The sequence below is a fragment of the Gavia stellata genome, chromosome 20 (assembly GCF_030936135.1).
Source record: "Gavia stellata isolate bGavSte3 chromosome 20, bGavSte3.hap2, whole genome shotgun sequence".
Taxonomy (NCBI): domain Eukaryota; kingdom Metazoa; phylum Chordata; class Aves; order Gaviiformes; family Gaviidae; genus Gavia; species Gavia stellata.
Window position 1 is genome coordinate 5652777 of NC_082613.1, and position 16538 is coordinate 5669314.

Below are 16538 nucleotides of genomic sequence, written 5' to 3' on the forward strand. Positions count from 1 at the left end.
TTTCAGTCTACTTGGACAGAGATTTGTATGCTACAATTTACCTGTTAAGGAATGTATCTCTCCACGTGGAACTTAATGCTCACTATTGTTAAGAGCAGAAGAGAACAAAATATTTGGGTCCATATGGTCATGTAACAGCTTGCCTGTTTACCTACAATTCTCACAACAGGAGACTGCACCTAAAGAAGCTTTGCTTGATGGGGAGTGGGGGACTGCATGTGCAGTCATTACAAAGTAGGTACTGTCCCATCGCAGGAGAAGGAAGCAGGTACCTGCCCTGCGCTTGGTATGCATGCATACTCGGATGGTTTCTTCGCTAGCCACTTCAGCAAGTCGTACATTCCCTGTGGATCAACTTCACAGTGCACTGCAGGGCTGTGTCATGGCCAGCAATGCTCTGATGAATGTAGGGTGCTACGGGTGAATGCACTGATACTGCAGTGAGTGTGACCTGAGGTAGTGCAGAGAAACTCTGTGTTCTGGTGGTTAGAAGCAATGGAGGAGGTGGGTAAGAGAAAGGAGCTACAGCTGGAGGGACAAAACTAAAGGACCAGGAAGAAAGAAAAGGGAGAGGAGAGGGGGACGGAAGGGGCAGAGGTGGAGGAATATGATGTGAACAAATCAGTAGTACGGTCTCTAGTGGATCCCTACCTGCTTCAGCTTGCCTAAATGGATTAATGTTTTACTTTATCTGCAGCTTAGGCTTTTAAATCAGTAAAACTTCAAACTCACCCATATAACTTTGCTGAGAAACAGAACAGAAGTGAGTAGGCTTTAGATCCAAAGCTCAATGGCCTGGAGGATATTTTAAAATGGCACTGTTTAATCTTTTGTTCTCACGGCTCACCTTCTGAAGTTTTCAATAATAAATCATCAGGTTTCCTTGCTGTTCATTGTGTTCGTTATTTTGGATTACTTTCTCACATTCCTGTGATCCTTAAGTACTTCAACACAGCTACTAAGGATGTCTGCCAGGAGGTGGGACGTGCTGCAAGTCTCCAAAGCATCCTTCTAAAGCAAGTGGCATCCAGAAATGCTATTACAGTTAATTTAAACCCAGAAGTTTAAATTGCAGTAGCTGGAAGTTTGAGGTCTTGGCAAGCTTAATGCCCTCTTCTGTTGAGACTGAACACTTGCATCATGTGCTGGTTGTAATGGAAACACAGTGCTCTTGAATTCTCAAATATTTGTGTGGATATAGCCATAGCCTTTTGACAATCTGAAATTATGAAAGCTGCTACCATGGAAGAAAGCAAAACCCTAAATTCACTGTGACACTGAAACGATTTGTGTCTATATGAACACTAAAATAATACCACTTTCTTCGGTCAGCAATAGAAATGAAGTACTTTTAAAAAGGCTTAATTTACCAGAGAAGTGTTTCTTCTCGCTGACAATGGGTGTCAGCACCTGTTCAGTCATATAGCAGTTAACTATAAATGTAAAGCAGTTGTTTGTTTTGGAAAAAACAGAAAAAACTTTAACCACCATTTCCTACAACATTGCTGATCTGTCTATTGTGGTCTATATTCGCAGTTAAACTCTACACTCTAGCACATTTCCAATAAATGTCATATACGGTAAACCTAAGCACCCAGTGTCTAGTAACTGCAACCTTTCAAAGCCCCGTGGCATTGACAGATAGTTGGTTCAAAGGAAAGATCATCATCCTGTTGAGGTTCACATTTATAGAAGAACTGAAGAGTGCCAATAAAGACAGCTTGTGTGAAGGCACTGAGTCATTTTAGAATCCTTCCATTTCTCAAGGTGAAGGTTCTTCTTTCACTTGCACAGGACTTGTTCATTTCTTTCTCAAATAATTTCATAGCTTTGTTTTCTATGTTGCTGTGAAATTGGATTATTCTAAAGGTGAGGTTACATGTTAACACCAAGCTGAACTAATTGCTTACCTTCAGTGAAAGGACACAGTCCTGTGACTGTCTGCATGCCGCCTTGTTCCCGGCGGTGCTGTCCTACTTCTTCCCTTGCACTGAAGATAGTGGTCTTCACACCCTTTGTTGAGCCAAGTCACCTTGTTGAGCTAAAAAAACATGAATAGGAGAGTGATATAATCTTTACACAGCCAGCAGCAAGGTGAGACACACTGAAAGAGGAGAAATGGAGGATCTCCTTATCTATAGGAAGCTATTAGGTGGGCCGAAATTATATTGCCTCTGCAAGGTGTATTAGAATAATTTCATATTCCATCTACTAGAAAGAGTATTTGATACTGTAAACAATGTATGTTGTTTTAACAGAAAAAAATTAGTTTTGTAGAACAGTAACATTGTTAAGTTAAAGTCTTTCCTCTCAGACACACATATCACAGGAAGTTCAACACAAGGTGGCTTTTTTATGTTTTCTTTTTTCTCCAGCAAGGTTTGACAGTCTGTTAATCAAAAAGTTTTAAAAACACTCAACTAAAAAATAGCATCAGCTAGATTATATATATATATATAAAATCTGGCTGAATATATCAGCTAGAATATAATAAAATGAACAACATACGTAGTAAATATTTTCCTAATCACGTACCCAATCCTTTTTACAGCAAATTAAATGAAACAATTGCCCCTGCTGCAAACTTCAATATTGCTAGAGCCTGTTCAACTTTGCGGATACTCTGTTAAGAAATCTGTTTTATAATATGGCAAGTAGCATCATTTGGGTGAGTACTTGTTAACGGGGTTTTTGGGACTATGAAAACAGGCTCCAGCCATGGATGTCACCTAGGTGTTTTTTTAAAACTTTTATTCAGTATTATCATCAACTGTGGACAGAACGTTTTACATTAGTTTATCATAACAACATTTTAAAAAGTAATATAGCTAACAAAAGTTCTTAAACACATTAAAATAGGAAGTAACGCATAAGATTCTTAAAACTTCAGTGTACCTGAATTCTGCTCTGCAGATCCTGGGTCCCTCCAGAGACTCTTTATGCCAGATTTTGTAGAATGGAAAGCTGAGAACTTGGATGACACTGCAAAATTATTTTTACTTTGAATCCAGGTGTCCAAAAGTTAAAAAATAACGTCTTCATCTGCTTTATCAACTAATCTTCAAAATGTCCTATAACACAAAACAACACAGAACTGCAACTTTAAGATTACAGCTGATTTCGGAGTATGTTTTCTGCTGATGCTCTGTGCTGAGTGCTGTACTTAGACATGAGGAGATTTAACAGGAGATGACCTGTATTGTCATCAGCATGGCATGATTTCCAGCAGCTGTAAGAACAGATTAGGGTCATCAGCAGAGAGAACAGCAGAGCTTCACCAGCACAGCCCAATATGGCTTACACCGGCAGAGAAAGGAGATAAATCCACAGCTATCGAAGGTAGGAAGCATTATTATTGACCTGTATATTTTATATAACAGTGGCTGTAATTCCATGTTTCTTGACAGTGTTATTTCATAGGAAAATGTGCAAGAACTTTGCCATTTTAAATTAAGGCAGAAGGAACACAGTTAAGGTATGATGGAATTTACAGTCTTTTGGAAATCATGTTGATACTAGCTTTTTATTGTCTTTTAATTTGCCTTTTGTATGATTATTTGTTCTCCCCTGTACAATGCACTTGGGAGTCTTTTAAGAAAGATAAAGTCAATCACAAAATGATAGTGTTGTTAGATAGTAAGGTTTTTTTAAGGGGTTAATATTTTTGTTGTTTCATTAAGAATATAAATCAGCAAGCAAACTTGTAATTTCATCACAAATTATGCATGTTAAGAAAAACTAATTTGTTTTGCATTTTGACCTATAAATACTGTACTCTTGATAGAATTACAACCATGTTGCATGAGCTCTAAAATTACAGATGCATTATAAATAAATATTGTGTAGTCAGGAACTATTTCAGGTTTCATCACTGGTACACAAGCACCTTTTTTTTGGTCAGGTAATTTTTGTGTTGTGCTAAATCCCCCAAATTTTAATATTTGCGTAGCAAGACATAATTTCTGTCAACTTCATTCCATCTTCAGCAGACACCTGTTTCAGTTAAGAGGTGACCTCAGTGGGAGTTCCACCCATGGGGATTATGTTAAATCCATTATACACGCATCTGGACATCAGTTGTGTAATAACACGGGCAAAGCTTGGGTGTATTCACCTGTAAAGATGCAGCCTCCTGTATGTCTGTATCTTTCACTTTCTGGGTCCATAAAATACTTTTGTGATGACTCTCTGAAAAACTTTATGTGCATTCCTAAGCCTACATCTGGAAAGACAACTGCAGGTTTCAACTACTCTCTGCTTTGCAGCACAGTCTTGAGATGAGAGAAGGCAGCTGTAGATCAGCCTCTTGATCTACTCATACTATAATTAGATGCACCTTTATGAACTGAAATATAAGCTGTTCTATTCCCTTTTTAATTAGATGTCTGCTTACTATCAGAACTTCTCTCTAGTATACTTTTATTAAACAATTCAAACTAACCACAAATTAAAAATTACTATTATTACAGTACAGGTTTTATGTCCAGAAGTACAAAATAAAAGTAATAAAATAACACCTCTCTTTATCTGAAAAGCCAGTAGAACTGATGTTGCTGAAATGTGTATTTTTTAATGACAGAATCAGTTTAGCATACCGCTAGCTTCCAAGAATAAATCCTGCACACACTGCAGAGAAAAATACGTTTTTCTTTGCCAATTTTGTTCAGCATCATTGGGAAGATCCACATTTTTTAGTTAGATGTTACGAATCAAAAGGAAATAATCCTTCATACCTTTATAGTCAGAGGCCCAGTTTGATGTCTAGTTACCATTTACAACTGTATATTTTTTAAAAATTTCTTTCCATAACCAGTAAGCAGCCTAGTATCTGAATATCCTATGGTATCTGGAAAAGAAGAACCAAACCATTTTAATTTCCATTCTATTACATAACTATTATTTTATTCCAGACCTTCAGGACAGGTAGATGGCATTTGACAGGAAGGTATTCTTTGTCAGACTATCATAGATGCTAAAATCTGGTTGAACAAAGAGAGACATGCCAGGACAGAAGAATGTCTGCTACTGTACATATTATTCTGTACTTGTACTTCTGTACTGGTCCACTGTGAAGAAGCAATATTCTAAATAAGTCTGTGAGCTCTTATTACTAGAGTTTTCTGCACCATAAGAGAAACTGCTAAGAGACCTAAAGATTAAAACTGTATGCTTAGTTATTTTCAAAAGAAGTATTATTTGGGTTCATTATGTCTTTTTGTTTTGTTTTGGCATGTTATTAGAGATCTTCAGTTTAAAATACTTCTGATTTAACACCAGTCATATTGTGGATTTACTTGGCTTTTCAGTGTCATCTCTTCAATCTACCTGGACCTACTTGGTCTCGCTTTTTTGGCCTCCCTGGACCCCACCAGTGTCAAGACTTCAGCCTCCTTGGAACTCTTTAAAATCCCCTTTTCCGATTCTTTGGATTTATCCAGTCTGAGCTCTTCATCCTCTGTGGACTTCTCCAGTCTCACTTCTTCATCTTCTCTGGACCTTTCAAGTCTCACATCTTCAGCCTCTTCGGACTTCTCCAGTACCTCCTCTTCAATCTCCTTAGAGCTCTCCAGTCTCACCTCTTCAGATTCCTGGGAGCGCTCCAGTTTCACCTCTTCAATTTCACTGGACCTATCAAGTCTCACTTCATCAGGCTCGCTGGATCTCTCTCGCAACAGTTCTTCAATCTCCTTAGATCTCTCAAGTCTCACCTCTATATCCTCCCCAGATTACTCCAGTCCTACTTCTTCATCCTCCCTAGACCTCTCCAGTCTCACTTCTTCACCCTCCCTAGATGTTTCCAGTCACACCTCCTTGGCTTCCTCAGACTTCTCCTGTACAATCCCTCCATCCTCACCAGGTGTCTCAGAGCACACCTCCTCAACCTCTTCAGAATCACTAGATCTCACCAATTTTAACTATTTCATGTTTAAGGGCTCCTCTGAATTATCCTCATCGACCTCTGAGGGTGTTTCTAATCTCATCTCTACACCCTTTCTGGATGTCTCCAATCTTACCTTTCAGGATGCTTCTTCCCTCACTTCCTCAGTTTCTTTGGACATTTCTAATCTCACATCTTTAGTTCCCCCAGACCTATCCACTCTCACATTTCTGGATGTTGCTAATCGCACTGCTTCAGCGTCTCTTGATCTCTGCATCTAACCCTCTTAACATACCCCTTTTTCTCTCTGCAACATCTCTATACCTTTCTCAACTTTCTTCCTTTATGTGCTCTTCCCTAAGTTCTGTTTCTGAAAGTTCTTATCTGAGGAAAAGTTAGTGCTTTACAAATATATTCTAGCATCTAAACAGAACTGGGCATGAAAACAAGTTGTACAAATCTATAATGGTGCCTTGTTTACAGCTGCATAAACTTCAATATATATTCTGGAATTTTTGGGGAGCACAATTTGTGTCACTAATCTAATTTTCATCCTGTCTCAGCGTGGTACCACTCCCAAAGGTTTACCTTTTTTAATTCATGCTGAATTTTTATCTTTCAAGATCAACAAATAGTAAATAGAGCTAAATGTGCAAACAATTGCATCCAAGTTGTATTATCTCCATTATGGATTTAAATCCGAGTACATTGCACAGAATTGCTGGCAGAGGCATTTCACATGGAGGTACAGAGAGAGATGTGGTGGGAAAAGAAAACTGGAAAAAAAAGAGCAGGTGAGAGACAGGGGGTATGGAGAGGGATCAAAGAAGGTGTGGGGTGGGAACAGAGGGACACGTACCTGGAAGAAAGATGTCCATCTCTGCTAGAGTGATTTTTTCTGCCAAGCCGTATTTGTGGCCTAGGCCGCCCGTGAGGCTTTAAATAATCTGATAATCACTTTACCTATCAAATCATGAGATGTTACCACTAAAACAGCATTTGTATACAACAGCCCTTTATCAATAGATGTAAGTAGTGCAGTTGCTTGTGTTGCATGGAGTATGTTGCACAGGTAGCAGAGAGGGGCTTCCTTAAACCTTTGGTGCTTTCTTCTTATTACTGTAATTGTTACAGCTGGGTTTTTAGAAAACAAGCATGTCTTGTTTTGTATCGTATCACTGGCACCCTTTCTGTGTTCAAAACGCTGCCTCTCATAACAAACATCTTTTAATTTACTTAATTTTTACAAGTTGTAAAGCTTTGCTCCAATACGCCATGTCTCAAAATCGGGAGGACAAAAAAGGCTTGCACAAAAAATAAATAAGGAAATAAAGGCATGAAAGAAGACTTATTTCCTGGCTCATTTATACTAGTTATTTCTTTAAAATTAAGTAGGAAAGATTGTAACACATAGATTTTAGAAATGAGCCCCAAATCCAACAGGAGCGCTGAGCTCCCGCATGGGAGCAGAAAGGACCGCGCCGCGGGCGGGGCTCCTCAGGCGAAAAGGCCGGGAGTCGCGTGCCTTATTCAGCCCTCTGATTGGTCGCTGCCAGAGGAGAGCGCGTGTGACTGGAGGGGCGACTGGGTAGTGGCCATTGGTCAGCCTCCCTGAGGTAACTCAGATTCCGATTGGTGGAGGGTTCATTCCTGCTTGCTGACTGGCTAGGACGCAGCGCTGTGCTCTTTCCCGTTCCGGTGGCGGTGACCTTGCCTGGGAGCGGAGCCGCCTGTTCCCCGCTGTGTCTCTCGGAGCCGCAGCCCGCAGCCATGGTGGCGTACTGGCGGCAGGCCGGGCTCAGGTACCCGCCTGCCGGCGACAAGGCTCCTCTGGCGACTTCCTTGCCATAGCTGTAACGGCCAGAGGCGAGGGCCTCGCAGGGAGGGCTGGGGGGGGGTGTCACAGTGGTGCCTCTGGAGGGGGTGGAGAAGCTCTTGGGACGCGTTTGATTCTCACCTTCGTTTTCTCCCCCCTTTTCTTTCCTGTCTTTAGTTACATCCGGTATTCCCAGATCTGTGCCCAGGTTGTCAGAGCAGCAATGAAGCCTCAGTACAAAGCAGAGGCAGAGAGGGCGGCAATGGCCACTGTGAAAACTGTGAAACCCAAGAAGGAATGAAATGTAAGTAAATTGAATGGGCTGGGGTTGCCTTATTGTAGGTTTTTATATGAGGAGTGTTGGTTTCCCAGTGTGAGTCGGGTTAATGACAGTCTGGAACTTCTTGGCTCATTTCGTGCTGTATGTGGAAAATTGGCTCTGATCTTCATGCCTGAAACGGGAACAGAGTGCTGACTGGTTTAGTGCAACTGCATACAGGTGTCTCTGCATCCTGATTACGTGTGGGATAGGAAAGTGCATAATCTTATTACCTCAGTAAAATGAGATGTTCTCTTTATCAAGCCATGCTTTAAACGATTTGGGGTTTGGTCAAAGTTGTTCGGGACCTAATGCAAAACAGCTGAGTTTCTGTAGTGGTGTTTATATGTTTCCTGTCTCTTACTTTACTAAGCCGAGAGACAGCCTCTCTGAACTACTGTTGCCCCTAATCAGCAAACTTATTTCTGTAAGGGTTGTCTGCTGTCTGTGAAAGATAGGTGCTACTTGTACCTTTATACATCATGAGCAGCTGAAACCTTTTCTGTTCCAAGTAGAACAGCTTCTATTCCTGATTTGAGATTAAATATTATTACCTTTTGTTTGAAGCATACCTTGTACATATTCTTGAATTGAATAACTTGTATTTAAATTTTAAATCTTTCTTAGGAACTGATCTGTGGGGAATACTCTTAACAGCAAACTGCAAAACTGTAGGCAAGCTCAAGATTCTGCAATATAATGTCATCACACTAACTGTAAAACTTGCCTCTGTATGTAAATCAGCATGCTAATAAATGTGATTTCTGTTAAACAAATGAATGCTTGGAAAGTGTTGTTCCTCTTGAAACAAAGTACCCCAATTTGCAGAGATATTTATCTTTTGCTTGTGTTACAATAGAAGACTTTTTGTCACACTCTACCATTCAGTAGCAACGTATGTTCATTTTTAAGGCAAATCTCTCGTTGGATTTCATGCTACTATTTCAGGTACATCAGTAAGTGAGGATTTAATTGTTGTTTAAAACTTCTGCCTGCTTCATTTCAATGATTAATGATTACTTTGGAAAAAGTTTACTTCACTAAAGCCTATGTCAACAGAGAATATAGGCATATAATTTTGATTGTTAAAAATACTTCTGTCAGTTCTCTCTGCTGAAAGTGGTACACTGTTGGCTTTAAAATTCTCTGTCACCATGGTATTCATCTTCCATTTGTGCTTAGAACAAAACTGACTCAGTGAAAATCAGATTGATGAGGCTTAGCATTAAGACTAAACTGGAAGCAGGATGTTTTGCTGTGGATGTGCTGCATGGGATCTAATCTTCAAAGCTGTCTGGAACACTGAGCAGTGAACCGTGAGCTGCAGACCTGGTGTCCTGTACAAGGTGGGGAGGGAGGCACAGAAGTCCCTGGACTGTACTCTGATCACTCAACTGTTGGTTGTCCTTCTTGTTATCACTTTGTCACTTTACTGGGAGGGACGTGTTCACTGGGAAACAGTGGGAATAGAGTGCGACACTCCATCTGCTCTTGGCTGGGGCAGGGGGTAAGTCATACTTTCAGCTGCTGGTTTGGGGGAAGTGTTTGCATGTTCCTGCTGCTGTGTGTCTTCACAGCAAGTCTAACAGTGTCCCACTGCACCGGAAGAATACAGCATGCTTACAGCAATTGCTTCAGGTTTGTGTTCAGCTAGACACTTCTGGTGTTGACTCAAACATGAGGCATTACTTTTAGCAGACAGAGTTTGTTATACTGTGAAGAGTATAATAAAACAAGCTCAATTTTTTCATGTAATTTAAAGTCAGTCCTTACAAGAATGAAGTCTGATTTTTTTTGTCTTATCAAATGTTTCAGGTATTAAAGTATGGTATAGAATGTTATTTTTATTTTTAAGAATATTATAAATACTGCCTGAAGTAGGTGGCTGTGAATGGCAAGAAGGTTTTTTCCTGAAGTCAAGACACATTTTTGATTTTAGTGACTGCCATTGAACTTGTATCTAACTAGCTGCAAACCATTCCATCCATTTTGATGTATTGAATGATAGGAAGAAAATTTACAATAGCTAGTACATGGCAGGGGGAGGGAACTGACCACACCAAAACTTTTACACAGTGTTCACGACTTGTATGCTAATATAACTTGTTCTATAGTTTGAAAGAGAAACCACACAATGATAATGAATACAAGCTCTGCAATAATATAAGCCAGCAATGTGATAGAACTATTAAAGTACTTTAAAAAAAAAAAAAATGTGCATTTTCAGTCTTTTGCCCCATGTTGTTTCCCTTCCCCTTCAACTTAAGGAACTGAACTTGGCTGCAGATCTAGATCGGTCTGTGGAGTGTGTAATAAAATAGTTACTGCCTTTATAGGCCTCACAGCTGTGCATACGTTCCTAAAACAGTAACAAGTTCACAAACAAAACAAGAACTGTGTTTACCTCAGAATAAATAAATTTGATGAGTTGATAGCATATTTTGCTGTTGCTTATGATCCTGATATATATATACACACACAGAGCCTGTATATTACATTCAGTGTCTGGTGATAATAAAGAGCAATTACATTTACAAGAAAGGCTGTTAGACAACTTGTCTTCGTGGTGGCTCTTTTTTTGGGAGAGATTCAGTGTCAACAGTTGTTTAGGTGAGTAAAGCATAGCTGCCATTAATTTCAAAAGCATTGCATTGTAATATTGGATATATTTTGGCCAGATGCAGAGAAAAAATTCTCAAGAAAGGTGTTCTTTTCAGTATGCAGATGATGGCTGCTGCTTTTTCTTTAGTGAGTGTCAACAGGCTTATTCGGAGAGTGTTTTGATATTACCATTGGCTTTATGGTGCTTCCTTTTCTGGACTGGCTTCCACTTCTACCTCTTCATATTCCTCAACATCTGCAGTGGCATCCTGGTACTGTTGGTACTCAGACACAAGGTCATTGGTGTTACCTTCTGCTTCAGAAAACTCCATCTCATCCATACCTTCACCAGTATACCAATGGAGAAATGCTTTTCTTCTGAACATAGCTGAGAACTGTTCAGAAACCCTGATGAAGAGCTCCTGAATGGCGGTGTTATTGCCAATAAAGGTAGCTGCCATCTTCAGTCCTCGTGGTGGTATGTCACACACAGCCACTTTGACATTATTAGGGATCCACTCCACAAAGTAGGAACTATTCTTGGTCTGGACAGCCAGCAACTGCTCATCTACTTCTCTGGTAGACATTCGGCCTCTGAAGATGCATGCCACGGTCAAGTAGCGTCCACGACGAGGGTCACAGGCTGCCATCATGTTGCGTGCATCAAACATTTGTTGAGTAAGCTCTGGCACCGAGAGGGCTCTGTACTGTTGGCTACCTCGAGCTGTCAGTGGAGCAAAGCCTGGCATAAAGAAATGCAGGCGAGGAAAGGGCACCATGTTAACAGCCAGCTTCCTCAGATCTGCGTTCAGTTGACCAGGAAAACGGAGTGAGGTTGTGACACCACTCATCGTTAGGGACACTAAGTGGTTGAGGTCACCATAGGTGGGATTGGTGAGCTTTAAAGTTCTAAAACATATATCGTATAGAGCTTCATTGTCAATGCAAAAGGTTTCATCTGTATTCTCTATTAGTTGATGGATGGAGAGGATGGCATTATACGGCTCTACGACTGTGTCAGATACTTTGGGTGAAGGCACAACACTGAAAGTATTCATGATCCTGTCGGGATATTCTTCTCTGATTTTGTTGATGAGAAGCGTGCCCATACCTGAGCCTGTACCACCACCAAGCGAATGGATGAGCTGGAATCCCTGAAGGCAGTCACAGCTCTCACACTCGTTCCTGACCACATCCATGACGTTTTCAATCAGTTCAGCACCTTCTGTGTAATGGCCCTTAGCCCAGTTGTTTCCAGCACCTGAATTACCTATAAACAGAATTACAGAAAGAACAGCCACAAAGTTAACAAGAGAATTTTTAAAGGCTGCAGAGTTAAAAGGCTGGTTTGGGACAGCTGACTGTAGTTAGTTTGCTGACAGCATGCTATACATACCATGAATAAAATTGTCAGGTCGAAAGAGTGGGCCTATTTTGCTAGACCGTACGCTGTCCATTGTACCAGGTTCCAGATCCACCAAGATAGAACGGGGCACGTATTTATGGGCTAGAACAGAAGAAAATTAATGCCAACAGTTACTGTTAGAAGTCAAAGAGACAGGTTTATAATCTACTCTGAAAAATCCAACCCACCTACAGTGATTTGGGGATATATTTTTTTTTTTAATTACTTATTTTAATCTTCATGTTGGCTCTGCAAATTGCTCTGCCAACACCCTAGCAGTACTGAGCACTTACAGTAAGCCTCATTGAAGTACACATTAATTCGCTCAAGCTGCAGTGATGCATCCCCATGGTAGTTTCCAGCGATGTCAATTCCATGTTCATCACTTATCACCTCCCAGAACTGAAAAAGGAAAGAGGTTCAATACATTCACAAAGATTTATTTTTTTTTCAGCACAATGTGTTCAGCATCAGCTCTGCTGCGCTTATGCCTGACTGCACATAAAGTGGGAACTGTGCCTGAAGTGGGGGATGTTTTGCCATTTACATATTAGACCAGAGCAGGGGTCCCTCTCTCCTCTTCCCTAAATAAGTTCAAGGGAAAAGTTTAGTAACCGTTTATGCTGCTTAGCTATCACCCGTGCACTAATAGGTGGAGGCCCTCGATTTGTTCCCTTTATAGTAAAGGAAAATTGATACTAGTTTAAATAACACAGGTACTAGTTGGTATGAGCTTAACAAAAAAGTTGGGGGGGGGAGGGGATTGTGGAGGGTTGATTTCAGGCCTGTCATGCAGAAGTGGGACTGTGGCATAGCAAAGCTGGCGCAGGCAAATTTGTATGCGAGCAATGCTTTCCACAAACAGATGTTAGTCCTAAATGTCCTATCTTGACATTCATATGGATGTCTTGTACTGGGGCTCTTATCTAGGCAGCAGCCACAGCAGTGTTCTTGTAGACACACCCACCCACTATAATGACCAGGCTATTTTAATTTTAAAGGTCTTCTGGTTTACCATCCAGTCTCATTTTGAGTGTAGACATACACCATTGCCAGCATGTGCACGGTGGTTTAGTGTGTGTGTGCGCTTTTCTACAGGTCTTATTAGACATAAGCAGTTTCCAGATCAAAGCCAACAGAAAAAACATAAACACTTAAACTATCATCACACTGGCTGCATTCAAACTATCTGGGTCTAACATGACATTCCCTGGCCATCCACAGCTTTGTGTTCCAATAAAAGGAATCAAGGTGAGATTTGTGGGCACAAGAAATGGAGGAAGAACACAATGGAACAATCCTTCAGCTATAATGTGTCTTCAAAGACCTCCCAGTCCAACATTAACCCAGATACTTTTTTTTGACAACTTCCTATTAATCAATTAAAAAAACCCCAAAACCATGGACATCACACAGCAAAAAGCAATGTGTTTTTGTTTGTTTTTTTTTCTCCTAGCACACAAAGTCAGCAATGAGTGATGTCGCTCTAAGTAACAGCATGCCAGTGTTTGAACGACACAAAAGTACTCCAAATGACATGACTACCTCTCGCAGGAGGCCAGTTAGGCAGGAATCCTTAACTGCATTTTGTGCCACTCAGGAAAACCTAATTGGTCACTGACAGCACAGGTCACGCTGTTGACTAATACAGTCCCATATTAATGATTATCATGTGGCAGAGGTACTGCTGTATGGCTGGACTAAAGCACTGGCATTACAACTTTGCAGCCCTGGAGTTACTGGCTCCTTCACTTGTCCCAGTATTTTGCAGGCTAGATTAGTGCCCCTGGGAATGTAAGTTCCAGCAGGAATGCTCTGCAGCACTTATAATCACTGTGCCATAGTTCTTGCAGATGTTTCATTCTTTGACAGTCTTAACATTAACCTTTGCATGAGGAGCAAGCCCATCTTAGGTCTTTCATATCAAAATACTCATATTCACTGCTAACGTGCCATGCATCCTACCACTGAGTTAACAAAGCAATTGTTCGCCCCCCCCAAAGTCCCCATCCATTAACGATGTTTGACCTGCTACCACTGATAGCACTTACTACTAATGACCAATATTGAAAAGACACCTTACCTTAGCTCCAATTTGATTCCCACACTGGCCGATCTGAAGATGCACGATTTCACGCATTTTTGTGTAGCTTAGACCTGTTGATGGCTACAACCCGCCACAGGTTTTCTAGTTGCAGTCCCCAGGACAAGCCCTCTTTCTGCTGCTGTATCAGCTACACCCAGTGCAGTCCACCCCAAGGGGCCTTTTTATACCAGTGGGACTGTCACGTAGCCAGCAAGGGGAGTAGCCAGCAACTCAGGCTGCTCATCAAAGCATTTCACAAGGAGGCAAAGTGCCTATTGCCTGCCTGTGCACAGGGTACAAGAGCACCGGTACATTACTGAGTGGCTTGGAAGAGAAAATTGTCACACGCACCCCCTTACAATTAATTCCAGTTCTCTGTGCAGCAAACAGTGTGATTCACACATATCTGTGCACATTGTGTTTGTGTTTCATTATTTTATACACAACATATGTACAAAAATACATGCATATAGAGATTATAGCCAAAAATGAGCAATCTTAATTTATTAAGCACATGTGTTTCTGCCATGTAATTTAAATTGTAATATCTTATGAGTCATACAGGACAACATCATAATCAAAACAATAACACCTTTTGAGCAGTAGCCTCCTATAATCACAACATTCAGCGCACTGCCAGGCAAACCTGCAGTTCACTAATAAGCATCATTCTCACTGTCTAACTGCATGAAGGAGGGGGACAGGATCAGTAACAAAAAAATACTTGGTAAAACATAAATATAACACTGCACTCTCAGTGACGTAAGTTCCTCAAACATTTAATAAGAATCCATCGATCTCAGCCAATCTAAAATCTGCATCAACTTGTGACTAACTTGCACATATGCTCTCTCTCTCTTTCTCTCTTCCTCTCTCTTCTTTTCCTGCCATTAAGAAATACAGTATTTCTTATATTTCTTATTTTCTTATAGCTGAGATGCAGTATTTCAGAACTTGCCAGGAAAACGATAGAGGTGAAAACCCGGTTCCACTGGAGTTAACTATCATGTCCACTGTGTGAAATGTTTCACCACTACATTAAAGGAAACGATGCAAGGCTGAGCAAAACATGACACAGTCATGGTGCCAGCTGATAAACAGGACTAATATCACTGAGCAACAGAAACCCAGAATGGACTGTCTTCTGGAAGCTTATAGTAGTTTTTTATTACATGTCAGGCGACTGTCAGAGCTTTGCAAGTGTTCCTTTTAAGGACAGGAAAAGGAACTGTAATTAGGAAAGCACCTTAAATTATTTTGTATAAAAAGATGACAGTGGAAGGACTTGACTCATTGAAAGTAACTACTTTACCACTTTATGGGGTGCTAGAGATAAGGAATCTCTGACCTTCCATACTGTTCCAAAAGAAAAATCAGCTTATTCCAGCCTTCCCCACCACAGATGACTTCCACTTCTTCCACCAGCCAATGGAGGAACAGTCATCTGCTCCTGAGACGAAGTTTAGCACCAGAGGTGCATTGCAAAGAAGTAGCTAGCAAACATTCTGCCACCCTCTGCCAAGCTATGGGCCGTCCTCAGTAGGGAGCAATAAAAGCAAGACTTTTTAAATTCAGGTAGATTAATTTTGTTTCCTTAAAACACGATAGTTTTATCATTTTTCAAAAAAATAAGTATTCCCTAAACAGTTTAGTTTATTTAGCAAGACAACATAACAGTTACATTCCATTGCCGCATTGTATTTTCTACAATGGCAGTAGATATCTTCTACAATTTCCTAAGGCAAAACTCTGGAAAGGTTATTTGGACATTTACTTCAAAAGCAAATTTCATTTTATTCATGCACATTTCATATTCGTTTTCTGCAACTATGCTTAGCTGACAGTAATAGTGCAATTCTGAGTTGTACATTCAATTGCTGCATTCTGAATGGGAGCGGCATTGACGCAATGTTTCAGAGAGCTGCTGGCAGCAAATAAATACTACCTTAAATACTCAATACATTAATCTACAATAGCCACAACTTATGAAGAGGCTGAAGACATTAATTCTATGCCCAAAAGGTCTAGCAAAATTATTTCAGCAATAAATATACTCATTGAGAGCATCTCACAAGCATAGAGGGAAAAAAGGGGGAAGTGAAAGAGATATGCAATCACTTCACATTGTTTTTTTTCTCGCTAAAAATAGCTCCCTGGAATCATGTGCCTCCTCTGAAGCACTTCCTTATAGACTCTTTAAAAATTATGGCATATGACACAAAGTATCTGAGGTGCTTTGTGAAGCGGAGGTGGTTTTGTGCCTCTTTTCCTGCTCCTCCCCAAACTGCATTTCTGTGAACCCCCAAGTCTGTCTTTACAGCAGACTTGGTAGGTGAAAAGCCTGTTTCTCTGTAGATTTTGTTTGCAGGCCTGTCATGCCTCAGCTCTGAGAAACCTCAAGCCTGTTAACTGCCCGAATGTGCTTCCCAGGCA

At 40.6% G+C, this 16538-nt stretch overlaps 2 protein-coding genes across 5 annotated transcripts; one reads left to right on the plus strand and one right to left on the minus strand.

Annotated features, from left to right (window-relative positions):
- Nucleotides 1–7646: 7646 nt before the first annotated feature.
- Nucleotides 7647–10734, plus strand: ATP5F1E (ATP synthase F1 subunit epsilon). Its single transcript, XM_059827136.1, has 3 exons — nucleotides 7647–7680; nucleotides 7872–7998; nucleotides 8641–10734. The coding sequence occupies exons 1-2, from the start codon at nucleotides 7649–7651 to the stop codon at nucleotides 7993–7995; spliced, it is 156 nt and encodes a 51-aa protein (XP_059683119.1). The 5' UTR covers nucleotides 7647–7648; the 3' UTR covers nucleotides 7996–7998; nucleotides 8641–10734.
- An 11-nt stretch (nucleotides 10735–10745) lies between these two features.
- TUBB1 (tubulin beta 1 class VI) lies at nucleotides 10746–14168 on the minus strand. Of its 4 annotated transcripts, XM_059827135.1 has the most exons (5): nucleotides 14103–14168; nucleotides 12313–12421; nucleotides 12011–12121; nucleotides 11792–11884; nucleotides 10746–11185 (listed from the first exon to the last, which is right to left on the minus strand). In XM_059827135.1, exons 1-5 carry the CDS (start codon nucleotides 14157–14159, stop codon nucleotides 10812–10814), a joined length of 744 nt encoding a protein of 247 aa, XP_059683118.1. In that variant the 5' UTR covers nucleotides 14160–14168; the 3' UTR covers nucleotides 10746–10811. The 4 variants fall into 4 exon arrangements, with proteins under 4 accessions (XP_059683118.1, XP_009816085.1, XP_009816086.1 ...); XM_009817783.2 differs by having other exon boundaries at nucleotides 10746–11884; XM_009817784.2 differs by lacking the exon at nucleotides 12313–12421 and having other exon boundaries at nucleotides 10746–11884; nucleotides 14126–14168.
- Between the last annotated feature and the right edge of the window lie 2370 nt (nucleotides 14169–16538).